The sequence below is a fragment of the Anopheles maculipalpis genome, chromosome 2RL (genome assembly GCF_943734695.1).
Source record: "Anopheles maculipalpis chromosome 2RL, idAnoMacuDA_375_x, whole genome shotgun sequence".
Lineage (NCBI taxonomy): Eukaryota > Metazoa > Arthropoda > Insecta > Diptera > Culicidae > Anopheles > Anopheles maculipalpis.
In genome coordinates, this window is record NC_064871.1 from 43,317,627 (window position 1) to 43,344,939 (window position 27,313).

At 47.1% G+C, this 27,313-nt stretch overlaps 6 protein-coding genes across 7 annotated transcripts in view; 4 read left to right on the forward strand and 2 right to left on the reverse strand.

Annotated features, from left to right (window-relative positions):
- Window positions 1-27,313, forward strand: part of LOC126558232 (protein elav-like) — a 381,245-nt gene that overhangs the window by 349,890 nt on the left and 4,042 nt on the right. The window lies entirely within an intron of this gene.
- On the reverse strand, window positions 413-27,313 carry LOC126559384 (40S ribosomal protein S12, mitochondrial). The gene is made up of 2 exons (XM_050215533.1): window positions 27,238-27,313; window positions 413-774 (listed from the first exon to the last, which is right to left on the reverse strand). Exons 1-2 carry the CDS (start codon window positions 27,287-27,289, stop codon window positions 413-415), a joined length of 414 nt encoding a protein of 137 aa, XP_050071490.1. The 5' UTR covers window positions 27,290-27,313.
- Window positions 4,611-7,750, forward strand: LOC126556962 (aminopeptidase N-like). Its single transcript, XM_050212543.1, has 4 exons — window positions 4,611-5,662; window positions 5,746-6,086; window positions 6,163-7,426; window positions 7,525-7,750. Exons 1-4 carry the CDS (start codon window positions 4,611-4,613, stop codon window positions 7,748-7,750), a joined length of 2,883 nt encoding a protein of 960 aa, XP_050068500.1.
- LOC126559804 (aminopeptidase N-like) lies at window positions 8,134-11,077 on the forward strand. Its single transcript, XM_050215978.1, has 2 exons — window positions 8,134-9,531; window positions 9,606-11,077. Exons 1-2 carry the CDS (start codon window positions 8,184-8,186, stop codon window positions 11,075-11,077), a joined length of 2,820 nt encoding a protein of 939 aa, XP_050071935.1. The 5' UTR covers window positions 8,134-8,183.
- On the forward strand, window positions 12,107-15,291 carry LOC126556965 (aminopeptidase N-like). The gene is made up of 2 exons (XM_050212547.1): window positions 12,107-13,143; window positions 13,446-15,291. Exons 1-2 carry the CDS (start codon window positions 12,107-12,109, stop codon window positions 15,280-15,282), a joined length of 2,874 nt encoding a protein of 957 aa, XP_050068504.1. The 3' UTR covers window positions 15,283-15,291.
- Window positions 17,954-20,354, reverse strand: LOC126558593 (E3 ubiquitin-protein ligase NRDP1). The gene is made up of 4 exons (XM_050214633.1): window positions 20,263-20,354; window positions 18,398-18,985; window positions 18,171-18,336; window positions 17,954-18,086 (listed from the first exon to the last, which is right to left on the reverse strand). Exons 1-4 carry the CDS (start codon window positions 20,350-20,352, stop codon window positions 17,983-17,985), a joined length of 948 nt encoding a protein of 315 aa, XP_050070590.1. The 5' UTR covers window positions 20,353-20,354; the 3' UTR covers window positions 17,954-17,982.

The window sequence follows — 27,313 nt, forward strand, 5'->3', positions numbered from 1 at the left end:
GCTAATTTTTGCTCAAACAATTACCTTACTCGGACGCTCGAGTAAGCTATCCGTCGTAACACGACCCTTCCAATTGGCCGGAGAAAGTATTTTCATGCAAATTTTGTTCCTTCGCCGGCTTGCTGCTTCGTGCAGATGTGGTCAGCATTATTGGACGAGTGAGTTGGCATCTTTCTTTCATCTTGAATTCCTTTTTCGGATTGCTTGCTTTGAGGTTCTTTCGCCGTTTTACCGAAAAAGGATTCTGTTGTGTGATTTTTTTTTTTTTTGTTGGAAATTCCCTATAATTTCTTCCCAAAACGAAAAGAAAAGCTCACCTGTATGGTTAATTGATGCGCTGCAAAAACAACATAGGAATGCAGCATTTTATTTATCGCTACTACGCTCCAAATGCAAATGCCCATTCATCGAACTACTTCTGCTTGATCACGTGCGGCAGATCGTATTTGCCCCGGACGCACTTAATCTTCACGCCGGGCAAATCCTGACAGCGTCCAACGCGCACCAGCACAATGTTGTGTTCCTGCAGGTTGTGTCCGATGCCGGGAATGTACGCTACCAGCTCCTTGCCGGTGGAAAGCCGTACCAACACACACTTCCGGTTGGCAGAGTTTGGCTTCTTAGGCTTCTTGATCAGCGTCTTCAGCACGACACCCTTCGCGAACGGTTTCCCATCGAGCGGTTGGCGGGGTGGCCGTATCTTGAAGTGGGGCCCCGTACGATGCATCTGGTTGAGGGTGGCCATCGTGCTGCGCTGCAGAAACGATGAGATGGCTGAAAGCAGAAGCGAAAAAAAGGGGAAGAGAAATTAAACGATCATGATACGATCATTTCGGTTGGCACGTGTGAGTGGGCGCGTGTGCACACGGGATCTATTATTTGTGCCAGGGTCACGCAGTCAATCGGATGGTAGGGAGGATCTAGCTTTTCAGAGAAAAGCTTCGCAGCTGTCTTTGCGAAGCAGAGTGTGATTCATATTCCGATAGCAAATTGGTCCTATTGAAGGTGTTAAGATCAACTCTTTTTCGCTCAAGATGGTTCGGACTGACGGTGCAGATTTTGGATGGAATAAATATCCTTTCTAACCTATTCGCCGAGTTAGCTTTAGGAACGGACAGATGTCTAGAGCTTTGTTTGGCTCCAGAATATCTGTCTCAACTTGCATTAGCTGTTAGCTGTACTGTTCTTTAAGATTCTTAAAGCCTAAGAAATATATTCAAAAACTTAATTTCAATCCATAACAATTGTATTGTAAAGAGGTGTTAGTAACAAAATAAACTGATTTCAATAATTTTACTGTCATAACATGTACATCAAGTTCTGTAAACTGGCCAAACAGTTCCTCTGTACGCAAGAATATCTTCCCGGTTAGAGAAGGACATTTCAAGACAAGAAATCCAGAAATGGCAGTCTAAAACCTGTTGTATTTGTCAAGCCAAAGAAGACGTTATCCTAAAAAATTTGAGAGGCAGGCCCACTTCAGAGAAAATCCTTTATCATTAATTGAAATGCTACACAGTTGAAATAAATTCTCCCACACAAACAATCTCATGAAAGATCGAACCAAGATGATTATGTTAGCGGCTTGTCCGTCAACGGTTTGTCTTGTAATCATCATGTTCAACACAGCTCTTAAAGACAATCAAATACGCCTAGCAAAGATCGAACGAACCCTAAATGACCCTTTCCCGATCGGTTTTCCTTCCAAGACAGTACATTTTCTGTGTCTTAACTGTGCCCACCTATCTCTCCTTTGCGAGCGGAGGACGAAAAGAAACAATGCCAAACACTTCTTGACGGATCGATCGATTCGGCAAATTTCTTCCCTTCAAACCGTGAACCATTTTACTCCCATTGTTGTTGTACGGGCGACCGGTTAATTCGGGTTCATTATGTGGTCAGGGCGAAGAAAGGGACTTGCATAAAATAAAGGCTTACCCAACAATGGTACGGCACAGGTGACCAAACTTATGACCACATCCTTTTTGTGTGTCCCTTGCCACACACAATGGAGACATTATTCGATTGCAACAAAGAAATATGGATTTTGGAAAACAAAAGCATTTGTCGACGGCGAAGCCTGTTTGTGCACGGTTGTCGAAGTCAGCTATGTTCGATCGATCGATCAATCGATCATAAGCACATCATTATTGTGTGAGATTGAGCGCCATGGTCAGTATTGTGTGTTGCAGTTATTGGCCACGTGATCGTAAACGGTTATTATGGCTATCAGAGATCATGCAGATCATCCAACTGTTGCTGTCTGTGTGTGCGTGATTGGATGGAGGACTGTATCCTGCCTAATCCGCAGGACACACAGCTGGTGCAGGTAGTCGAGAGAATTCAGCGCAACCGATCGTAATCGAAATCTGTAACCTTTTCCCTTTTTTCCAGAGGACAGATCATCATGCGTCTGGGACCAATTGCCAGAATTTAGTACAGCCTCAGTCCACTGATTTATCTGTCACATTGACAGTTGGCTGTGCGTTCTCCTTCGCTGTTTTTTTTCTGTTAGAATCGGTTAACCATAACGGGAACTCTAATCGATCCGTGACCATCCATCCATCTGTATGCCAAAAACAAGGAGGAAAAAATCAATATCCGCAATCTAGAAGGGTTCAACGATGAAATAAACCACCGTCTCGCAACAATGTTGCAGCCCAGTTTCTCCATTTCCTGTTCACAAACGCGCATTTGGTGCTTGACCACCGTTTTAGCAATCGGTCAGCATTAGCCCGAGCAGTGCAGTGACGCAGCTAAATCCTTTGCACGACGGCCAACGACGGCGAAACAAGAGACAGTTGGAAAAATCCCTACCTACGTTGGAAAGCAACCAGCAAAATAAAAAAGAGCCATCAGGGATGACCGGTTGACATTACGAAGAACGTTCGCTGTGCTAATCCTTTACTAGGGGATACGGTTTCTGTGCAGAAAGTGCAACATAATGCATTCCTTTTGTCAGCCTCCAATCAAGTAGAGGCCCGGTGGTCATTATCCTTTCTGCGTCCGATGTACCACGCTTTCCCGGGCAGATGTTTGTGTCCATCCGTTGCCGGACATTGACGAGGGATGGACTAATAACTGGCTTCGCCAGGAAGGTTCATTTGGTAGGATGAAAATTGCAGAATTGATCGCTACATTGCGCTAGTTACATCGAACGGGTAAGCAGAGCAGCGGGTTTTCAATTGAATGAAAAGAAATTTATTAAAACATTGTATAAAAGAGAGTTTTTACAAGTGAAAATCTTGGCCAACGGAAAGCCTGCGCCCTCTTTCTTGCAAGACATTCCAGCAAGAAACTACATATGCTCCTCAAAAAAGCTTCGAAAAACTTTCAAGAAAGCTTCACAAAATCTTACTCAAATATCTTACAAGACGGTTTCCACGAAAGTTTTCACAAAGCTAGCCATCGTCCATCGAAAACGCAACCTTCCCTTGTACTGTTTTTCCACCAGAAAAAAAACCCTTCAATTGTGCTTAAAACGTTTCACACCACAATGCATTGAAGCCGAATGGTTTAAAAGCCGTCCAATTTTCACACGTGCACAAGCAAATTGCGAGCACCATGTGTGACCGATCCCTTTCACCCACTTCCCGAAAACTGACCTGCTGCATGGTGTGAAAGCCAATCAAATCAGACCTATTTGTGCATTGGTCGTCGTTCGTCTGCAGTGAACAATGCAATCCAATCTATATGTAAATGCGTTTTTCTCAATTCCCTTTTTTATGGGGGCAGGATTTGGGTTGACCATTCCGCCACAATCCAATTGGATTGCATGGGAAGGTTCGCTCTAGGGTTTTGCTTTTGTCACTGTAAGCTTTTTGCGAAGGAGATGACCGAAAAAAAAACAGAAAGCTTTTGACACATTGCATACAATTGACGCTGCTCTCGGTGCTGAGCGACGGTTACGGATGAAATGTTGGTGGAGAACCTATACGGCAGGTGTGCAACATAATGTAGATGGGAAAGCTTAAGCGATAACTTATCACAATTCAAACAGATTTAGGGTAAGAATAGGGAGGTATCGGTGTTGTAAAAGTTCGCGCCAGAATCAATCGTTGACGCGCCGGTAAACGGTTCAGCTCAGTAATCTCCCTTCTTACAGGGGACAAGATAATCAGTTCAATCAAAACTTCTCCACGCAGATGTATTGCCGTGTCGTATGTAAGTTGTATAATGAGGAAGAAAGATTAGATACACCTGGGACACTTGATTGGAAACAACCAATTAATTAGCTTGCAGCGAGCCATGGATCGTAAACAAACGATAGACGTTATCGATGAATGTTTCTGTGTGTGAGCCATCCGATAATCGTGTGGTATGTGAAGAACGTATTTACAGCATTTTTGCTGTTGGAAAACTGGACATCTTTTCTTCTGACGTATATCAAGCCCGATCTCACAGACACAGCAGAGCACAGAAGGCGTGAACATGGTTCACCAAGGGTTAGTCGCGCACCCGATATCTAAATGATGTATCCCATACTTTATGACTGCATTACACTGGAATTGGTGTTTCGAACCCTTTGCCGAATCGTCTTATCTGTCTGATGCGCAACGGGCTTTTAAGTGTCCAGGGCAGCGCACCACGATCGTTCAGTGTCAATGTCGATGGCTTACAGAATGGTTAAGTGGTGTCCTCCTACCGGGCATCGACGGTGGTTTAATCCGTACGTGTTGTTGCTAGCCGTAACGCTAGTCTTTGTTGGTGATTGCTCCCGGGTATATGCTGCAGTACATCCCCTTCCCGACGATCGTGACTTTGTGCCAGTTTCCTTCGCTTCCCGGGGTGTGTCTGCGGTCGCACCCGTGCGGGATGTGGACAGTACGTACTTTCTGCCGAACACATCCATCCCGACACACTACGCCATCTCGTTGCGCACCGATATCCACAACGATGTGCGAACGTTTGATGCGACCACAGAGATCTACCTGACCGTGCTGGAGGAAACCGAAACGCTTGTTATGCACGTCCAGGAGCTCGATATTAAGGCAGTCTTCCTGTATCGGGTTTCTTCTACTGGACCGATTTTGATCGATACACCAACGTACAAGATCGACATCGTGAAGGAACACATTACGTTCCGCACGTTTGCAACGTTCGTACCCGGTGGGTACATGCTGACCGTAACGTACAGTGGATCGATGCGCAACTATCAGAGCGGATATCTGGTGTCTCGCTATCGGGATGATGACAATAAGTGGCGTTCGGTTGGTACGACACACTTCCAGGCAACGCTCGCTCGTCGTGTGTTTCCGTGCTACGATGAACCCGCTCTAAAGGCCACCTTCGAGCTGAAGATTACGCATCACCGTACTTATAGGGCGATCGCCAATATGCCTCTGATCGGCACGGAGATCGATCCTACCAACCGGGAGTATCTGATCAGCAACTTCGAAAAGACCCCGCTAATGTCTACCTATTTGTTGGCGTTTGCTGTGACGGATTTTGTCACAGTCGGCAACAGCCTGCACAACGTGGTCGTTCGCAGTAATGCTAAGGATGATGCATCGTATGCGGTAACTGTTGGGGCTACTATTCTCGAGCGACTCGGTTCATATCTGGAGCTTCCGTACTACGAGCAAATGCCGAAGATGACCTCGATCGCTGTTCCGGATCGGGGCACCGGTGCGATGGAAAACTGGGGTCTGGTGACGTACGGGTAGGTCGGAGAACAGACGGGGTGCATTTTTTGATTACTAGAACCCATCCCGCTTATCGTGCCACGATATCGATTGATTGCAGGGAACCGTCGCTATTGTACAACCCGGCAGTAAATACCTATCGCAATCGTAAACGTGTTACGACCGTCATTGCGCACGAGTACGCCCATCAATGGTTCGGCGATCTGGTCAGCCCGAGCTGGTGGGACTACATTTGGTTGAACGAGGGCTTTGCCACGCTGTACGAGTACTACGCGACACGGTTGGCCGAACCGGGTGACGAGTACCTGGAGCTGTTTAATGGCGAAGTTGTGCAGCGAGCGTTTTTACAGGATGCGAACGAACAGATTCGTCCGATGAACTGGAACACGGCTACGCAGGACGAAGTGTCCAGTCTTTTCGATATTATCGCCTACCAGAAAGGTACAGGTTTATTTCAGCATCTGTTTTTTTTTTGGCGCTTGAATCCTTATCGTTGGTGTTTCTTCTCGTTTTGCAGCTGGCAGTGTATTGAACATGTTCCGCAATGTTCTCGGCGATACAGCATGGCGCGCAGGATTGACCCAGTACCTTACCGATCGTGAGTATAACGCAGCAACGGAGGCGAACTTAGCCCTTCATCTTCAGACTGCAGTCGCGGGACAGGACATTTTGCCGTCAACCGCCAACGTCCGCGATCTGCTTGCCTCCTGGACCGATGCACCCGGATTCCCAGTGCTCAATGTCCGCCGACTGTACCGTGATGGGTTGATGATCCTCTCGCAGGAACGCTTCCTCGAGCAGAGCGTTCTACCGACGACCCATGTGTGGCACATCCCTTACAACTACGCGCACAAATCGTCGGCTACATTTTATGACCTCACAACCACGGGCTGGTTGTCGTCACGTGCGGCCAAAATAGAAACATCCGTACCCGACGACGAGTGGGTCGTGTTTAACAAGCAGCAGACAGGATACTATCGCGTAAACTACGATCGCCGCAACTGGGAACTACTTACCGAGGCTCTGATGGATAATCGCAACGCGATCCATCGCCTCAACCGTGCTCAGCTAATAGATGATTCGTTTAATTTGGCTCGGGCCGATCTGCTTGATATGGCCGTTGTGCTGCGCTTAATGCGCTACCTTCGCACCGAACGCGATTATGCACCGTGGTCCGCAGCGGACAAAGTGCTAACGTACTTGTACGACAAACTGCGCGGAACCGAGCACGAGCACGCATTCCTGGTGTACGTTGACGAGCTTATTTCGGAGGTATATGCCACGCTGTCGGTGGACACTGTTGCCCAAGGCGAAACGACACTGTACAAGTACCTACGGCAGCTGATTACCGGTTGGGCTTGTCGTATCGGCTATCGGGACTGTCTTGAACGATCACGGGAAGCACTCAGGAAAGAGTTTGCTCCCGTCGAGCCAGAAAGCTCGATCCCAGTACATCCCGACGTACGAGCCGTGATGTACTGTTACGGTTTGCAGGAGGATACCGATAGCGAGTTCCAGCTCATCTACCAGCGTTTGATGGCATCGCGTAATCAAGCCGAACGTACCGACCTGATCGACGCGCTCGGATGTTCGAAGAACGCGAACAACATTAAGACGCTTCTGGGCACCATCTTGTTTAGCGCAACGCCGGACACAAACTTTGTGTACCTTGCGGACGAACGCAACCAACTGTTCCGGGCGATCTACTCCGGTGGTAGGATACCAACGATGGCGCTGATGGATGTGCTGCAGGATACTGTTTCGGTGTCACAAATCATGGCGTAAGTATCGATCACGAGTATTTTCCCTTTGTTTTTGACACAATTAACACACTCCTTCGCTCTTCCTCTGTCTCTCTCTCTCTCTTTCGATCGAACAGAATCGTTGGGGAAGGAACGATCAGCAACGCCGTGATGAACATTGCCCAGCGCACTAATGGCCCGGTAGAAATGGAACGTCTCGAAACGATGCTGACGGCAATGGCAGGAATTCTGTCTCCGGCTACGCTGAGCACCGCCCGTGATGTAGCAATGGCACGTCCGCAATGGTTCACCACAGCGGAAGGATTAATTATTGGCGAGTTCTTGGAGAGCTACAGCGTATAGGTGTGCGAGCGACGGTTTTCATTCACACCTGTTTAGAAGATGTATGTCGTACATCCAACGAGGCCTCTAGTTTCTTCGATTGTCAATCACGTGAAATCGACGGGCTCGCCGGTTGATAAGATTAGATCTTAATAACAAAAGGAAATCAAACAAAGTGGTTGCATTTTCTGTAGGCAAATGACTTTTGTGTAATGTCTTATCACTTCACTTATCCATCCGAACCCATTCGGAAATTTGGGGGAAGAAGAAAAATTGTGTAACACCCGATGGCACCGGATTGAGGGCAAACGAGCCTATTGTGTAATTGAAGTTCGCTCGTCAATCAGCCAGCCGGCTGATTAGCATATCTGCTTATTGTTCCAGATGCGTTGGCGCGGTATAAAACTTGGCCCATCCTGCGCCCTGTATCTCACAGTGTCTCGCACTAGACGAGATGGTGTTTCATTTAGGCAAGAACGTTTCCCTGCTGCTGCTGGTGGTGACCAGCTCGACGCTAGCCGTGTTTGGCCAGCGTCCAGCCGCACACCGCGATTGGAGTGATCGTGAGTTCGCCCCGGTACCGGACACCGTAAGTCCTCGCGATGATCTGATCGATCAGAGCTACCGTCTGCCGACCGATACCGTCCCGACGCACTACACCATCCGGTTGCACACGGACCTCCACACCGGCAGCCGTGCGTTCAGTGGTATCGTCGACATTGAGCTGGACGTAGTGGTGCCAACGGACGCGATCACCGTGCACAACCGTGGGCTGGCAATCGCTTCCGCTGCACTGTACGCCAAGCAAGAGGATGGACTGCTGGTAGAGTTTGGATTCCCGCACTACGAGCTGGATGAGCGTACGGAGCAGCTAACGTTCCACCCGGGTCAGATCCTGCCGGTCGGTACCTACGTGCTGACGGTAGAGTACAGTGGTACGCTCCAGACGTCCTCCAACAGTGGCTTTTTCCTGAAATCGTACGTCAACGATGACGGTGAACGTCGGTACGTTGGTACGACACAGTTCGAGTCGACTAACGCACGTATGGCGTACCCGTGCTACGATGAGCCGCTACTAAAGGCTGCCCACACGCTCTGGATCACGCACAGTGGCGAGTACAATGCCGTTTCGAATATGCCGGTAGAGGAGATTGTTCCGTCCGAGGAGCACGAAGGATACGTCACGACCAAGTTCGGACCGACGCCAAAGATGTCCACCTATCTGCTTGCCTTCGGCGTCTCGGACTTTGTAGCGATCGAAGACGGTAACCAGCAGGTGTATGCGCGACCGAACGCAATCGATGAGGCCGAGTTTGCACTGGAAGCGGGCGTTAAAGTGTTGGACGCATTGAACGAATACACCTATGTGTCGTACTACGATTATATGCCCAAGCTGTCCCAGATGGCTATCCCCGATCGGGGAAGCGGTGCTATGGAAAACTGGGGTTTGGTGAAGTACGGTGAGCCGGCGCTGCTGTTTAACCCGGCACGTAACACGTACCGTACACGGAAGGGTATTGCTGTGGTTATCGCTCACGAGCTGGCTCACCAGTGGTTCGGTGACTTGGTTGGTCCTCACTGGTGGAGCTACATTTGGCTGAATGAAGGATTTGCCAACCTGTTCGGATACATTGCAGCCGATCTTGCCTACCCATCGGAACGCTACTGGGATCTGTACGCTGTGGAGAACGTGCAGAATGCGTTCGGACCGGATGCCAGTGACTCTATTCGTCCAATGACTCAGGATGCGACGACGCCGTCCGCCATTTCGGGACTCTTCGATTCTATCGCTTATGACAAATGTAAGTGCCGGGAGATCCGCCTCTTTCTAGTGCTTATGATTGATGCTTACAATGTGCTTTTCCCTCCCTTCCAGCTGGAAGCGTACTAAACATGTTCCGAACGGTACTCGGTGACGACAACTTCCGCGCTGGATTGAAGGTGTACTTCCAGAACCGTCAGCTCGACGGTGCTGTTGCTGACGATCTGTACGCTGGTCTGCAGGCCGCTATTGACGGTACGGACGTGCTGCCCGAAGGGTACACCGTCAAGCAGCTGATGGACACCTGGACGACGGAGCCAGGGTATCCGGTGCTGACCGTACGCCGTAACTACGATGACGGTTCGGTGATCCTTTCCCAGGAGCGTTTCTACTCCGACAAGCGTTCCCCGAACGCGAACGTTTGGTACATTCCGTACTCGTACTCCAAGGCATCCAACCCGAACTTTGACGAGCTCGAGCACTTCCGCTGGCTGTCGTCGAAGGCCGAACGTGTCGAAACCGGTGTCGCCGCCGATGAGTGGATCATCTTCAACAAGCAGCAGACGGGCTACTATCGCGTCAACTACGATGCACACAACTGGCTGCTCATTGCTAAGGCCCTGCAGGAAGACGTGTCCGCCATTCACCGACTGAACCGTGCCCAGCTGATCAACGATGCGTTCAATCTTGCCCGCGTCGAACGTCACGATATGAAACTCACGCTGGATCTGCTGCGCTACCTCTCGAACGAACGCGAATACGTCCCGTGGGCAGCGGCCAACGGTGTGCTGAACTACTTCTACAACAAGCTGCGCGGAACGGCCAACTACCACGACTTTATCGTGTACGTGGACGCTCTTATCGGACCGGTGTTTGAAAGCCTCGGTGACATCACTACCGTGCCGGAGGATGAAGCGCTACTGGACAAATACCTGAAGCAGCTCATCTCGACCTGGGCCTGCCGAATCGGATACACCGAATGTCTTCGCCAGACGACCGAAGCACTGCACACCGCCGTCGAAACGAACACTCCCGTCCATCCGGACGTATCGTACGTCGTGTACTGCTACGGGCTGAAGGGTGCCACCGATGAGGAGTACCGCTGGTTGTTCGACCAAATGATCAGCTCGGGCAATGAAGCAGAGCGGTCGGTGCTGATCGATGCGCTGGGCTGTGCACAGGAGCAATCGCAGCTTATCTCCCTGCTTACCGTCGCGATCGGTAGCAACTCCGAGCTGAACAGTCTGCTGCCAAGTGAACGTTCGCGCATCGTGTCCTCGATCTATTCGGCCGGTCGGATCGGTGTGGAAGCGCTGATTGAAGCACTGTCCGATCCGCTGCTTGCACAGGAGTTTGTCGATCGTTTCGGACAGGGAACGCTGAACAGTGTCGTGTCAAATGTGGCCTCGCGCACCAACAATGATGTTGAGCTGCAACAGCTGGAACAATTCCTGGCGGCGCTCGGTGATCTGGTTAGCCCGGCGACGGCTGAAGCGGCTGTCAGCACGGTCAAGACGAATGCGGCCTGGTTTGAAACTTACGAAGGAGTCCTGTCGACGACGTACTTTGCCGATTTTACCGATTAAACTGGTTTGGTCAATGCACCGGGATGCTGTTTTGATTTGAGTTTGCAAATAAAAAGTTTGGTTTGATACCTTAAAGCTTCGATAGTTTTCTCTGGGACACTTTCAGGGTAGTTCTTGAGGTTCTACCGGCCTCGTCACCTCTGACAAATTTGACTATTCAATAGCGCCGCTACCGCAATACCACGATTGATCTTCATCGATGCCTTTCTTATCGTGTAACTTGAACTACCCTTAATTCAGTAGAGATATCAACCAAATCCAGGCGTCATATTAAGCAATAGTCATTAGCTATCACTTGAAACATATCTCCATATCTGAATGTGTATTGTATGAGAAGATTGCAGCATAATCAGCACCCAATAAAAACGCTACTGTTTGTGTGTGAGCCACGCTTATCTTGAGCAGTGTGAACAATACACGAAATATCGTTCCGGTATTCATTCATGGCGAGGTAAGAGATTAGCTGTGGGCAGTTCCGCAACAAACTTACTGCTGATCCATCAACAAAGTCGAGCTTACTCGCTTCAACAAGCTTGCAATCACCTGTTATCTATCGAAGCCGAGGCCTTCAAAATCTTCTTCGCAAGCTACTTAAATTGCAGCACACTATTCTGCCACAGAGTTGTAAAAACAGCAGGAGGAACTAGTGCATGGGACTAGTGCAGTGAAATGTCCCGTATCACCTTACGTATGTCAAATGGTTTGATAATTGTGCCATCTGTCCCTGGCGGTACTACTACGTTTGAAGGGATGAATTTTGCCCCATCCCTACTCTATATCCGTCGATCGTTCATCATCCTTTATCTGTTGCATTATCTTATCTTTACGATTCGACCATTCAACAGTTGGAAAACACACAATTGTCCTATCAATAATTCTACTGCCCCAGTCTTGTCACCCCGGTAGGCATATATACTAGACTAGGATCGAGTTCCGCCCGTTCAGTTAGTGTTAATCCCTCGAAAGGGATCCATCGAACCTTGAATATCGTCGTGTAGCTTAACAAATTGTGAGTAGGCATCAAGAAGAATGGTGCCATCACGCAGATTGCTCCTCAACTTGATGTGCTGCCTTCTGCTGGCAGCAAGCCCCGCACACGCAGGACGTCCCGCCTGGAAGTGGCTTGCCGAACCGTCCGACAATACGTTCGTGTCTGAGGAATCGACAGAAGTGCTCAGTGGTCCAAACCGTCGTGCCGAACAGACGCTCGATGAATCTTACCGGCTTCCCAACAATACCTCCCCGGTACACTATCATCTCGCCCTCCGTACGGCAATCCACGAAAACGACCGTCAATTTAGTGGCACCGTGTTGATTCTGTTCGATGTGCACGAACCGAGCACAACCGTCACATTGCTTAACCGGGCACTATCGGTGCAACGGGCGTTCCTGCACGAAGTAGCCACCGGTGGTGTAGCGGGACCGCAGATCGAACAACTTGCGCACGAGACCGATTCCCGCACGGAACATCTTACCCTAACGCTGTCTCAAATGCTTCCGGCCGGATCGCAGTACTTCCTGCGCATCGAATTCCAAGGCACGCTGCAGAACAACAACAATATGGGTTTCTTCGCCTCGTCCTATCTGGACGACAACCAAATCCGTCACTATCTGGCGTCGAGCAAGTTCGAACCAACGCACGCCCGTTCCGCGTTCCCGTGCTACGATGAACCGCTGCTGAAGGCAACGTTCGAGCTGGAACTGACACACTCGAAGGATTACCATGCGGTGGCAAACATGCCCGCCGCCGGCGCACCCGTTCCTGATCCGGATAATGCCGATTACGTGACGAGTCGGTTTGAAAAATCGCCCAAAATGTCCACCTATCTGCTAGCGTTCGCTGTGACCGATTTTTCGATTCGTACCGCTGACCGGCAGACGGTTTACGCGCGCTCGAACGTTTTCGAGGAGACGGCCTTCCCGCTGGAGGCGGGAAACAGGATCCTGGATGCGCTCGGTGATTATATGGACATTCCGTACTATGATTATATGCCTAAGATGACTCAAATTGCGATCCCCGACCGTGGTACAGGAGCGATGGAAAATTGGGGCCTGGTAGCGTATGGGTGAGTAGTAACACCCTGCTTATCATTATCATGTTATGAGATGCTGTAAAATGGTTTGATTAAGCTTCCTGCTACTGTCCCTTGTGTGGGTAATCTCGCTTTATATGCATCCACCAATTGTCGACTCATTGAAGACACCAACAGGAACTAGCTGATATGCCCAAACGCCTTATATACTTCATATCTTCCATTATGGTATAACAGCGACTGATCTTATCGCGTTCCAAAAATCGTTTTATTGTTGTACAATCGATAGATCCACTACTCATGATGTTTGTTTTATTTATTTTTATTTTTTGCAGTGAGCCTGTCCTCCTATTCAATCCGGCCATAAACTCCTATCGCAACAAGAAGAGCGTTACGACGATCATTGCCCACGAGTTCGCTCACCAGTGGTTCGGTAACCTGGTCAGTCCGCACTGGTGGGAGTACATCTGGCTAAACGAAGGCTTCGCCACTCTTTACGAGTACTATGCAGCGCAGCTAGCCTACCCAGAGGGCAACTACTGGGACCTATTTACGGTGGAGGTGATCCAGAACGCATTCGGTGCCGATGCAAGCGAAACGATCCGCCCGATGAACTGGAACGCGGCCTCACCGAGCGAAATTGCCGCCCTGTTCGATACGGTCGCCTACGACAAGTCGGGTAGCGTGCTGAACATGTTCCGTATGGCACTTGGTGATGACGTTTGGCGCTTCGGGTTGAAGGCTTACATGTCCGCTCGACAATTGGATGGTGCGACAGCGGAACACCTTTACTCCGGACTGCAGGAAGCACTCGTGGCTAACGCTCCTACCCTACTGCCAGCCGGTGTTACCGTCCATCAGCTAATGGATTCGTGGACGTCAGAGCCTGGCTTCCCGGTGCTGAATGTTTACCGTACATACGGAGACGTTAAGCAGGAAGCAATTCTTTCGCAGGAACGTTTCCTCTCCAACAAAAAGCTCCCGAACACGCATGTGTACCTCATTCCGTACGATTTTACCACTGCCAATCAGCCCGATTTCGAACCTACTCCCGAAGGATACGCTTGGCTTTCGTCTAAGGCCCAAAAAATTGAAATCAATGTACCGAAAGATCAGTGGATTATTTTTAACCGCCAGCAAACCGGGTACTATCGTGTCAACTACGATGCACACAATTGGGAGCTTCTCATCGAAGCGCTGCACGCCAACCCGGAACAGATCCATCACCGTAACCGGGCACAGCTGGTAAACGATGCCTACAATCTGGCACGGGCCGAACAGATCGATATTGCCGTTCCGCTGCGCTTGATGCAATATCTACGCAAGGAAACGGAATACGCACCGTGGACAGCGGCCGGTAGCGCTCTTACCTTCTTCAACAACAAACTACGCGGTACGGAACACTACGACCATTTCCTAGTGTACGTCAACCGACTCTTACTCGACATCTATCCTACGCTGACTGTCGATAGTGTCTCGGACGACGAAACGCTACTACACAAATATCTCAAGCAGTTCATCACCACGTGGGCTTGCCGGATTGGGCACAGCGATTGTCTCACGAAAATGAAGCAAGCTCTTACCGCTGCGCACCAGGCCAACACCGTGCATCCGGACATTGCTACCGCTGTCTACTGTAATGGGTTGGCCACCGGTTCCGATGAAGAATTTGTTTGGGTGTACGAACAGTTTAAAAATTCTCGCAACCAAGCACACCGTACCGTGCTAATCGATGCGTTAGCCTGTGCGCGCAATTCGGACCAGCTGTCCGCTTTGCTCCAGGTGGCTCTTGGCAGTGGCAGTGAGTTCGAAGCGATGCTTGCATCTGAACGAACGCGTATCGTTTCCGCTATTTACGGTGCTAGTCGGGAAGGCGTTGATGCGGTGATCGATTTCCTGATGGTACCGGGTCAACTGACCGATTTCATACAGCGATTGGGACAGTCGGCACTCAACAGTGCCGTATCGAACATTGCTTCCCGTACAAACAACCAGCAGGAGCTGGATCGTTTGAATCAACTGCTGAGCAGCTTGGGATCAACGGTTTCTGAATCGGTGGCCGACAGTGCCCGCAGTACGGTGCAGAATAATTTCAATTGGTTCACCAGCCTGGAGGGATTGGTAGCGGTGGAGTTCTTCCAAAAAGTGGCAACCACGCCACAGGAATTGTGAGATGATAAATTATGTAAAAGGCACATTGTAAACGATAGTTTTTATCTGTGAAATCAAATAAAATAAATTTTCAAACGAATACAAAAAGGCGTTTTTCATGTAAAAAAATGGAATTCACCTATTCACCAACTTTCAATTCACCACAACACGCGAGCGCCATCTATCATTTGATAGCAAAAGTTTCTCCTTTCGTTTACAGTTTCCACAGTAAGCAACAAGTCTAATTACGTAGTACATCGTGCCTGCAAGGAATTTGGATTATTGCCACATGCAGTATACAGTACATCGGAGGCGGATCTTCCCATAGGCGGACCGAGCGGTCGCGTGGAGCCCCCGGTTCGAAAGGTGGGCCGAGCTGACGCCCACAACGAATTGTAAATACTGGCGAATCTGATGGATGGAGGGCTCCGACTGCTGCCTTCAGAGGCCTTTGCCCGTAGCGAAAGAATCCTCTTTAAGCATGGGCAAACTGAATCTGAACTGAATGACGATTCAGTTCGTGCGACGACAGTTCTATGTGCCGATGACCCTTAAGACGGTTTGGGTATGTATTCGTTGGTTCATTGTATTGACAACGCACTAACTGCATGCGGAAGAACCATCAAAAGTGTTATTTTAATTACCTGTAAAAGAGCCGCAGCTCATTGAACCGTCAGTTCTTATGTCTTTTTGGCACAAAGAATCTTCGGTACATAGAACTGTCGCCGCACGAACTGCGTACGGAAGAACTGTCGCACGCGATCAGTTCACGAAACTGAATGAATTTTACCATACCCAATCTTAAAAAAGAATGGTTTTTCCCATGTCTACTCCCATTCTACCTACCCCCGCGCGAACACCTTTTCCTATAGGGGCCCCAACACCTTTTCCGCTTAGGGCGGGCCTCAGAAGGGCTAAATCCGCCTCTCTCAGTACACATTTTGTAAACAATTAATATTTCTAGATGACAATACGGCAACGTTCCGTCATGCTTAATAATCAATAAAAAATAAATAAGATTTCTAGATTGAGTTCATAGATCAACGACACCAATAGCAAATGTAGTTTTCTGTAGCAAAATTAAAGACTATAATAAGCGTGACAGAATGATTAAAATTACAAAAACACATTCATTAATTGTTTCCACTTGTTCCACGCTCAGAGCAAAAGCGTACATTTATTCCGACTTGTGTTCTTCGACCTTTTATTCGTAGCATAAATTACGAGTAAGTTTACCACTAGTAGTACTACTACTCCTTGTTCTTTTCAACATACACACACACACACACACACACACACACACACACACACACACACACACACACACACACACACACACACACACACACACACACACACACACAAACACACATTACCTCGTTCAAATGTGCGCACGCATTCATAAAGTGTCAATCACACAATCCCACCACATACATGCGTCCAATCATTCCATCATGCTAACGAATTCCTGGTTTTTTAATTATCGTTTAGTGTTTAATAAAGAGGTGAATAGAGTACCTTAGTAACTAACACAAGCATTGTTCCGCTAGGTTACGCAGCGGAAGGAGGTTGTGCTCTCAACTTTACTTTTGTACAACGAATTGCGAAAAACACGGAAGAACTTTTTTCCCGGTTTAATAGAAGCCGGGCCGGGGTTCTTCTCTGTTCTCTTCCTACATACGTAACTTATCACACAAACGCTAAATAAAATGCGCTTTTGTTTTACCATCCCGAGGGTTTGAATTATAATTACAATAACAACGTAAAATGTAAGCAGCAGAAATAACAGAATAGCAATCATTTGCCGGGAGAGTTAATTGTTTTTCGGCAAGCAAACACGCGCCAATGTTCTCTTATAGCAGCTCATCATTTATACTACAAAACGCTTACACAATTCATTAAACGAAGCTTGAATTATTTGAATAGGTTGTCTTGAAAACAGAGAAGTAAAAAATAAAAAGAAAGTAAGATGCAATTTCCACTCTCGACAGAACAGTCAACAGCGAGGATAATTCATATACAAAGGTTTAATTTTCCGCTCTTTCATGCTCCCATGCGTCGTAATCACATTCTCGGCATGCAAGGCTGAGAATTGAAGCATTGGCTTATGAAAAGTACCACTCCTTCAATGCGCATCGCCAAAACGTGCACTAAAACAAAACTACAATTCAATCACAACAAAATCGAATGTTTCTTGACAGCGTTCTGAAAGGCTTATTAAAATTGTCGAATAATTTTAAAGCAAATAAGAAGAGACAAGTTCGAGTTCACTTTGGACTGCTTAACATAAAGGCTGTGAGTACCCGACGGCTGTTCGCGTACCTAATTGTTTTTGTTTTCTTTTCATTTTTACATAAAGCTGCTTTTTGTTCAGCTTTTTTGGGATGCTGCTGAGCAGTTGGGTGCTACCGTGTTGGCACCCTATCTCCTTCTGCAGTGACTGAGTGTTTGGCACCCAGCTAGTAGTAGGAAAAGAAGGGATTCCGGTTACCGAAACCCACTCCGAGATCAACGGTCGTATGTAGTTATTATCAGCAACGAAATGTTAACGTACAAACACGGACGATGGATGGACTGTGCGCGGGGGCGGGGAGATAGTGGTGGGCCAATCCAATAGCCCACAGTATGAGTATCGTAATGCATTTTGGAGTTTCACTAGATGGTCACATATCAAGTACGCCCTCAGTAGTTGTTGCTGCTAGTCAACTCCCCGCCCGCTAACTATTCGATGCCATGAGCAAATATCATCACCAGCCCCGGTTCTACCATCACGTCCTCGTTCATATGCGTATTGTCACATTGCAGAACCAGTACCGCTTGTTTGCCTAAAATCGAACCAAAAAGAAGTGAGTTTAAATGTTACAGAGGTTCTAGTGCATTTATCCAATAGAGCTCTCGACTGCATTTACCCGGAACCCTCCGACAGATGTAGTTTTCGTATATCCGTCGATTATTTTGTCGCGTTTCCAGTGAACTGAGACCACGGGGCCACCGTCGCTCGTGACAGTTTTCCATCAGATCGTCCAGTATGTGCGGTGGACAGCCAGACTCAGAAAGTGCCCGCTTGATCATGAGCTGCAAAAAAGTGAACATTTCTCGTTAGCTGCCGATGTGAGATGAGAAGGTGCTTTCCCACCTGCAGTGCATCATCCGGTGTAGAGATCATACCACCCCAGCGAGTCACCCGGGCCCTTGCCAGCCCGTTACACCACCGCATCACCTCGTCCCGCTCCATCTGATCGGCAATGGCACGCATGGCGGGATTCGAGACACGCATCGCGCGCATAAAATCCTTCACCAGGTTCAGTTCCCGCTTCAGCTCGTTTATCACCAGATTTTGATCGTTGATTTCGTTCTTCAGCTCGCCCATTTTCTGCTGCTGGCTGTGCACCAACGAGCGCAGCTCCCGGAAGCAGTTGTGATCCTTGTACTCGTCCTTCGGTATGACAAAGCCGCACCCCTTCTCGCATGGTAGTGGCCGCTTCGGATTGTGTTCGCACTCCTCAATGTGCGCTGCAAGGGTGTCCAGCTTCAGCACGAGCGTGCAACCGTACATGGCATTTTCGCACGTAATGTTTAACCGAGAGAGCAAATTGCGGAGTATTCTTGGCACGGCGCGCAGGTTGTTGTTGGTGATGGGATTTCGATCGACCGGGCAGGTCGGTTGCCGTGACAGCCATTCGGTGATACAGCCGCGACAAAACGCATGTTCGCACGCGACAGCCTAAAACAGAGAGCAGGAAAATATTAACTATTTGTTTCATTTTGCTATAAACGGTAAGTGGCGTGCATACAAGTATCAATGCTCAAAAGCACAAATAGTATAAACCCAGGTAACATACGTAACTAGTGTAAAAATGCTACAATGTATCTAATGACGGCAATTTGAGATAAAAATATTTTTAACTCATCCCGCACATTACTTTTGTCCAGTATATCATTGTTAATCTTATTTGTAATCGTGATTTGATCATAAGGAGCGATTTCCCTATCTTAAAATTCATCCTCGAGGATGTTTTCCATGTTTGCGGTCGTGATAATTAGGATGTTTACATTTTAACTTGTCGGTTATCAGTTTAGAATGGTAAAAAACATCCCAGGTTGTAGGACTTCACATAAGTTTCAACTACCATTAGGATTTAATTATTAATTCGAGGATCAGATCCCTTCCGGACCATACCGCGTAGTGAGTATGAACTGTGTAAAAATATGTTTAATAACGTATAAATGTTATGGCAGAATAGTAATTCTATTAAGACAAAAGCTTAACGTTGTGGAACAACCTTAGAGTCAGTGCTGTTGTGTGTTTCAACACAATTGTATTATCGTTCTGTTATCATTTCAAACGCGCGTTATCCGCGTATTGCACTAATAGAAACGAGTAACGTAAAAAAGATCGCTTAAGGAACATCATCATTCTTTGATGTATTTCATCAAACAAAGAAGTCAAAGATTGACGTTAAAAATTCTTTAAATTATTGCAAAGAAGCACTAGCGATAATCAACGCTTCACATGTTCACGCTTCAACGCTGTTATCTAAAAACGACCACGCGTCCATTTTATCAACTAACCACCATACTTGCTTGATTTACTTTTAAATGTAAGCCTTTACGGACGGGCCGAAATATTTACAGCAAACTATCTTTCACGTTCCGAAACTTCCTTACGTTTTACGACCACAATCAATATTAATGCTGAAACAATGCTCCATTAATACGGAAGTAAATACACATATCTATATTTCGGTTGAGTACTCCACCAACGAGACGGTGTCTTTGGCGATCAGACAGTAATCAATCCGTTTGTTTGAAGCCCATCATCATCCCATACGATCGAATAGGAAATTACCCAAAAAATTGCATTTACTTTCTCTTCCGTAAAGCGTAAAGCTAATGTGAATGAAGCAGAAACACAACAAAACCCAAATACCACGCTCAAAAAGATGCAAAAGACAGTAGGAGTACAAACGTTTCGCTAGCAGCCCATTAGCTTTTACTCACCTGTAGCGGTTCCTCGAGCACACCGGAACAGATGGGACAGATCAGTTCTTCATCAACATCACCCTGAAACCGGGCCAAATCGTAACCCATTGCTCGTCCACTGCCACACAACAGACACCCCGGGGTTTGGTATTGAGCAGATTCGTCCCCCCAGCAAACGAAGGATGAAGGAGATAAGTTGTGATGTGTGATGTGGATGGATGGGTGTGTATGCGTGTGGCCACAGCCGTCAGAGACTGACGTCTCTGGCCACAACTGGAACACTCGTGTTTTATATGCCGCAACTAGTCTCCAACCGAGCACCACTGTTTGCCATCACCAGTTCCTGCTTTTCGGAAGGTACACCACTACTGCACACTTAACACTTAACACCATATCAAGACCGATCGTCGGCCATTGATGAAAACGGTCTTTCTACCGATGATCGCGACGCACCTACACTAACTACATTGAAAGAAAGGTCACACAAGCTTCAATTAGTCTCGGTGACTGATGGAAGTCTCCAAGTGGCGTCTTAATTTCCGTGCAAACGGTTTTTTTCACAAATAGAATCACAAATGAAGACTTATTAATCGAAAGAAAACGATTACAAGTGCAGAACAACAAAGCAACGGACCCGGCAGCAGCATCCCAACTTTCCCGGGCAGCCTTATCTCTTGGTGAAATCATTTCCCGAGTAACTGTGATCCCATCATTAGCACTGCACTTCCGTTAAAGAAAACTCTGCGCAAACGTGTCCGCGCGTACGCAACGCACACTGATCGGAGCCAGGGCAACAGAGATGATTTCGGTTCTGTTGCGTTTCCTCTTCGACGAAAGATCGACGAGAGAGAGAGAGAGAGAGAGAGAGAGAGAGAGAGAGAGAGAGAAAAGAGTGAAAGAGAGTCCCCAAAGGTACCAAACCACATCACATTGGGGTGGCCTATACGTGTAGGTCTGTAGGTTCGGAACGTCTTCTTCTCTGCTGCCCGTCGATACGTTTCTTCTTGTGCGATATATCTCGATCGAATGGAGACCCAACACCACCCCGACCCGGTACACGTACCCGGCCGCTTTCCATCGTGGGGTGGTTTGCTCCATGATAGTGGTGTTTGTTGGTTGTTCCGCTTCACTCCATTTTCGCACGTTTGCACCGTGCCTGTGGCCCCCGGGAGTTCATTTGAAATGCGCGCCGTCCACCCAATCCTTTCTCCACTGGCCGGTCGGTGGTGATGGTTTCGCGTGCAACCCGAGAGTGAACGCAATGTTGATTTATACGCTTTTCCTCCTTTATCTGTTCTCTCTCGCTCTCATTTTCTGCGCGAAGGCGAAGGCCACAGAATGGAACCGTGCGCCCGCAGGAGCTTTATCCCGCTGGTGGCTATTGCACCCGATGGCGCTGCTGCTGCTGCTGCTCAACCAGATCAGCACATCCTCTCTACTCTTCCTGTTCCTGAGTTCCTCAAATCGATCCATGCAGACACACACCGAACGCACACATAGAGATGAATGCCAACCGGCCCTCTTTTGACTTCATTTTCTTGGCCATTGGCAAATTTCTGTTTGCCCTCGCGTGCGGCCCTCCTCCCCCTCCACGTGCTTGTTCCGTGCCGTTTCTTTTCCGTTTTACCGGTTCATTCCTTGACCGTTTCGCGCGATTCAGATCACTCTTGTACGGTGTGTGCCGATGGTGTGCTGCCCCTTCTTCCTTCCCGATACGCTTCTCTACCGGCGCAACTGTCGATATGATGAACTGTGCGATCGGCCGCGAGGTCCCGGTCGCTCAGTTTCCCACTCGTCGACGACAAGGAGCAGCAGCAGAAGAAAAAGCATCAAAATGCATTAATGAGCAACATAGCTGCCTCCGTGTCCCTAGCGCATCCTTCCCTTTGACCTCCTCTTCATCCACTTCCATGCATGTTTGTGTGTGTGTGTGTGTGTGTGTGCACAGCTCTCAATCTTTCCGAACAGCAGCAGCAACAGCACTACGAAATAGAGGCCCTCTGGTAGTAGTTATGGGGCTGTTTTGTTATTTGCCTCCTCATTCGGGAGGTTTTTTTTTGTGTGTGCCAAACTTGCTACACAACAAAAAATAGCATACACATGCAGAAAGAGAATTAATACCAAACAAAGATCAAGTTTCCTATTCGCGCGTTTCGCGCGACGAGCTTTGTGGGCCGCCTTTGCTGCGAGCAGGCACAGGCAGGTGGGAGCATTTATGTTTCTTCATGTTCCTGCGTTACATTCCCGTCTTCGTGTCGGCTGTTTGAAGGAGGCGAAAATTTTGCACATATTCGCCGATGTGCCCCTGTGTCTTTGGCAGACCGAAGTGTGTTCTTCGGGTGTCGGAACGATTCAGGTTGATCGTTCATAGGCCAAAGGAGGATTTGGTGGATGAGGAGGATGCCGTCGCTTCAATCACCCTTCCATCACCGTCCACCGTCTGCTGATCTTCTACGGATACGATCGACGATCGTCGCCTTCGTCGACTAAAACCACAACCGAAACGAAGAACTTTTTCCAAAATAAAACAGTTCCAAGTGGCAACACGGCGGATGCACATTCACTCACGTTCCCACTACACCCCAAATACAGGCTGCTATCAAGTAGTGGGGGAGATGTGGGAAAAGAGGGGAGGTCTGACTGAATTTCGACCAAACGGCACATTTGTGCGACGTTTGGGTTAAGGGGTTAACGAGACACCGGTGGTTGCTCATAAGATTTTTTTTTTAACTTTGCCATTTTCCCACCGGCTGTTGCTGCTGCCAAGTCTCTCTTCTTATCATTTACATTTTCGTTAATTGTGGTCTCTGTTTTTAGAATGCTACAAGCGCTCAAAAAAAAAAGAAAATTAATCTTAAATGATTAATTTAAACATGTTTATTTAATTCACTGCATATATCCTTCGTACAAGTGAAGGGCAGCTGCAGGTGTTATTACTTAAAACACACACTGTTAGACTTGATACTATCATTGAGCGTTTGCAGCGCATTTGGAAATGCAAACTTAGTTGCATCTTGTTCAATAGCCAAAACTTTTTTTTATTTGAAGAAACCATCTTCCTAGTTTTTAATGTTTCCGCCTGTAAACCGAACGTAAATGTATCTATAATTGGATACTTTCATTTCACCATCATTATGAAACCGAATCTTTTTTCTCTTGCAAACAGTAATCACAAAAACATCACCAACACACTAGTGGTTTGCATCAACAAGAGGTATGCGAGGGAAGACTTCAAAGACGATTCAGAAAGGAGGTAGCTTCTTGCCAAGCGTGTTGTATGCTTATTCAAGTAGAAAATATACAATCTAATCAAGACGTTAATTTTACTACCCTCAGTACTTCGGGGCTACTCCTTCTGCGCGATCGTTTAAATTGTCGGATCGTCTATAACCTTCCTTCGAAAACTATTTACTCATGTTTAAGAAAACATTCCTCCGAAACTTTATGTGCAACAATATCCGGTAACGTTGCAGCATTGCTTAGAAATTTCCAAACTAAAAATTGCACTTTTATACAATAAAAAAACAACGGCTTGTACTGTATTAGTAATTGATTTCATTTGGTGTGTGTCGGACTGCCGTGCACCTTTGCTTGCACAGCTACAAATTTGCGCTCCATTGATCACAACGTACAAGCTAGTATCGCTACTAAAAGAAACAGAAAAACTTGATTCACAACTAACAAACGCCGAAGCGTTCGCGATTTCAATCTCAAGCTATGGCTATGGCCAAGTTTTTTACCCCCAAAAAAAAAACCTTCACGGCTCCTTTACCCGTTTGTTGCGCTAGTTGTAGTTCCCTTTCGTCCCACACAAATGTGCGTGTTTTGCCATCGAATGAGCTCACCTCATTTGGAGGTAATAATTTCTTCAAACCTGTAAAACCGTTAAAAAAGTCTCAAACTCAAATTAAAAAAAGAAAAAAAAAGTTTCGCACCTAAAAGAACCGACGATCGCGAATAATTTGACTGCAAGTATAGTGTTGCATGGGCGGCAGCCACACCCACGGCACGCCAAAGCCACCGACCGATCGAGGATCGATCTTTCCCTCGCGCTTTCAATGCGAACGGGAAAGTATTTTAACCGGCAGGGAAAGACACATCTTTTCCATTGTTGTCGAAGAAATGAACAGTTGCAAAAATGTCCACAACCAATTTAAAACATGGTTTTTGGAGACTAAAATTTAGTCTTCAAATCATTACTCCCGTAATCAAGAATTCGTTTCCACGATCTTGATCTTGATTGATATTAGAATCTTGAGCGTTTGGGGGGATTATCGTGGTAAGTAAATAAGCTAGGAGAAGTAATGAATCGGGATCTTTATGGACGTTACCATGAAGAGATGTGTACCCCTTGCTCGTTCTATTCCTTTAGTGCGCAAAAAGGGCGCACGCAAAGGAAAGAAATCGAACAACTTTCCGCCACCAGTGCTGCCAGCCAAGTCCCTCTCGAAGGGACTTTATTCTTCTACTTTTTATCATTCGTTCGCTCTCTCTCTCTCTATCTCTCTCTGCATATCTCTTGATCTACTTCTTCTTTTCTTCACGATATCCGAATCCTTGTTGTCGGTGGTACGTGCGTTGGCCTCATTTCGTGTTACATGCTTGCTCTTGTTCCAATCTCGGACAGGTGAGAAGGGGCTGTTCGCGGTCAGCCAGAGGACAGGAGTACAAACAGGAACAGGCTTCTCTTTACAATTTGCAACATTTTGTGGCGACAGTTTCACATTTTCTGCTGCTGCCAATATTTTGTGGCTTCATCTTCGGTGTTCTGGAAGAGTAACGGGATCGAATGCAGCGAAAGGAGGAATAATACTTCTTCTTGGCTTGATTTCTTTGGCTCTTTCGGAGATTCTCACTTACTGCTCAAGTGGCACATTCTTCTTACATCGATCTACTAAAGCTGGTTTCGTTCCATCTTATTGTTTAATATTTTCTGTCCATGTGGAGTCTTCTCAGTCTTCCTAAAAATCAATCTGTTATTCCAATTGTTAGTAGAAGGGTTGTTAGTGAAATAGTTTAGTTGGTACTCGGTTTTGAAGGCCTCAACGACACGCACGTCGATGTTTGGTATAGGTTCGCACACCTGTTTGAATGCACTTTCGGTTCAACCTGTCACAGGCACGCATGCACCCATTGCAGATAATTCAACTTTTGACACTTTTCGCTTTCCTTTCTTTGTATTGTAATTATCGGTGCACTTCTTCCTGCTGACGGGTGGTTGTTGGGAGTATCGCATTACGGAGAAGGTTTTGTGAACTAACTCTACTTCTGCGTGAACGTATTAGCAGGGTTGGGTGATGGATATTTGATGCGCGTTTTACCTCCCCCTGGAAGTGAGATAAGGTGCCGGTTCGATGGAGATTATGCTGACTTGCCGCGTTGCCTTGGAGCAGCACAATGTAACTAATCGCACTGGAAAACGCTCACTTGGATGAATACCAAACAACAAAAAACGCCTATGACATTCACGCATCGGCCATGTCGTTTTTCACTCAACACACTGCACACCATGGACACACATACAAATGCACATACTACTTTGTGCATGCCGCTCGACCAAAACCACTGAATGTTCGTCAGATTCGTCACAATGTTTTGAGTTTTTCAAAACATGTTCAAGACACACACTCGCATTTGCTTGTCCTGCTCTTGAACACCAGCCAAGAGGGATTAGGGCAAGGGCTACCCCGCAATGAGCAGCCTTGCCAGCTCCGTTAGCCTAAGCCACCATAGAAAACGTGCATAAACAACTGGGGAGACTCATTTCCCGGCCAGAAAAAACAGCTGCTAACCAACTGATTCGCACAACAGCCGAAAACCTTGTGCAAACCTTCGGCGTAACATCAAGAAGCACCACTTCACTCGTCTGCACGCTATTATGCCTCGTCCGGGAGGATGCGTTTATGCACTTGCACGACCGCAGCAGATCGCCACTTCTGAGCGCAACAAAACTATCATTTAACGCAAAACATACGTACGACCATACGTTACACGAACGGGTGACTGTTTCGCGATAGATTTACTTCACTGCTCAACGTCTGTTAACAGCGAAAGAGCAGAATATTAACCACTTCGGTTGGGTGCTGTACGGCAGACACTTTCTTTCCGTGCTGCAAGCGACTATGACTACACCCAGGCGACACAAGCAGCACAAAGAGGAACTACCAGATCTCGCCACAGATAAACTTGATATTCGAGCAAATGATGAAGTTTTGCCGCTTCAAACAAATGCTGCGGTTTCCAAGTAATTCACAAATTAAAATTCCATGCAAAAAACGCGATATTATATGCATTTCACACACATACTCGCTTCTAATTAGGATTTTGTTAACAGCTTGGTTATCTAGTTCACAAGCCAGTGTAACCTGGGCCTGGGCAGGTTTTTTTGTTTACTTCACTTGACACAAAAGAGACGTCAGATCGTTATTCGAAAGATATTGGGCAATCGCGTGGATGACGAACGTGCTAACAGAAAACTACATTTATATGCTATTGGTTGATTTTATGTTTTAGTTTTATGGTGTAATACATTACACCGAAAATGATTATAATATATAACACTGAAACATACATTATTCAAACATTTTAATTGTTCAATAGGTAAGATAGAGCCATGGCTAATAGTACACGAGTGCACGAGTATTACACCACAATAGTACACGAGTTCCATTCTGCGGATCTATTTTTTATAGTTAATCCGTGTAGACAGAATAAAGATTCCGTATAATTGCACATGTAGTATGTATGAGGTAAACGGTGCTACCAGCCAATCTACTAGTTCCTGTCTTATCGTTCCCTATTTGATGCAGATATGAAACATACCGTGATGTGTTTCAGAAACGAATAATTTTGCGTCCTAGTGTTGATTTACCAAATGAACTGGTAAAACTCATTTTGTTGCACAAAGACAAAAGATGCGGATAACGATCAACAAATGGTAGGCAGGTTACACAATCTTCCCAGCTCCACGATTTCTTATAAACTATCACTTACCTTCGCCGGCGATCGATTTGGTAAGATTGAATGTTTGCCACAAGAAATTCATTGCTCTAAAACGAAACCAAGCAAT

What these genes read in the sequence shown, in the direction of transcription:
- LOC126559804 (XM_050215978.1), top strand. Translation starts at nt 8,184, where the DNA reads ATGGTGTTTCATTTAGGCAAGAACGTTTCCCTGCTGCTGCTGGTGGTG. An exon ending in TTCTATCGCTTATGACAAAT is followed by an intron (nt 9,532 to 9,605) that starts GTAAGTGCCGGG and finishes CCTCCCTTCCAG; the next exon opens with CTGGAAGCGTACTAAACATG.
- LOC126559384 (XM_050215533.1), bottom strand. Translation starts at nt 27,289, where the DNA reads ATGAATTTCTTGTGGCAAACATTCAATCTTACCAAATCGATCGCCGGC. An exon ending in CAAATCGATCGCCGGCGAAG is followed by an intron (nt 775 to 27,237) that starts GTAAGTGATAGT and finishes TTCTGCTTTCAG; the next exon opens with CCATCTCATCGTTTCTGCAG.
- LOC126556962 (XM_050212543.1), top strand. Translation starts at nt 4,611, where the DNA reads ATGGCTTACAGAATGGTTAAGTGGTGTCCTCCTACCGGGCATCGACGG. An exon ending in TATTATCGCCTACCAGAAAG is followed by an intron (nt 6,087 to 6,162) that starts GTACAGGTTTAT and finishes CTCGTTTTGCAG; the next exon opens with CTGGCAGTGTATTGAACATG. An exon ending in TCGGTGTCACAAATCATGGC is followed by an intron (nt 7,427 to 7,524) that starts GTAAGTATCGAT and finishes TCGATCGAACAG; the next exon opens with AATCGTTGGGGAAGGAACGA.
- LOC126556965 (XM_050212547.1), top strand. Translation starts at nt 12,107, where the DNA reads ATGGTGCCATCACGCAGATTGCTCCTCAACTTGATGTGCTGCCTTCTG. An exon ending in TGGGGCCTGGTAGCGTATGG is followed by an intron (nt 13,144 to 13,445) that starts GTGAGTAGTAAC and finishes TATTTTTTGCAG; the next exon opens with TGAGCCTGTCCTCCTATTCA.
- LOC126558593 (XM_050214633.1), bottom strand. Translation starts at nt 20,352, where the DNA reads ATGGGTTACGATTTGGCCCGGTTTCAGGGTGATGTTGATGAAGAACTG. An exon ending in CACCGGATGATGCACTGCAG is followed by an intron (nt 18,337 to 18,397) that starts GTGGGAAAGCAC and finishes ACTTTTTTGCAG; the next exon opens with CTCATGATCAAGCGGGCACT. An exon ending in CATCTGTCGGAGGGTTCCGG is followed by an intron (nt 18,087 to 18,170) that starts GTAAATGCAGTC and finishes GTTCGATTTTAG; the next exon opens with GCAAACAAGCGGTACTGGTT.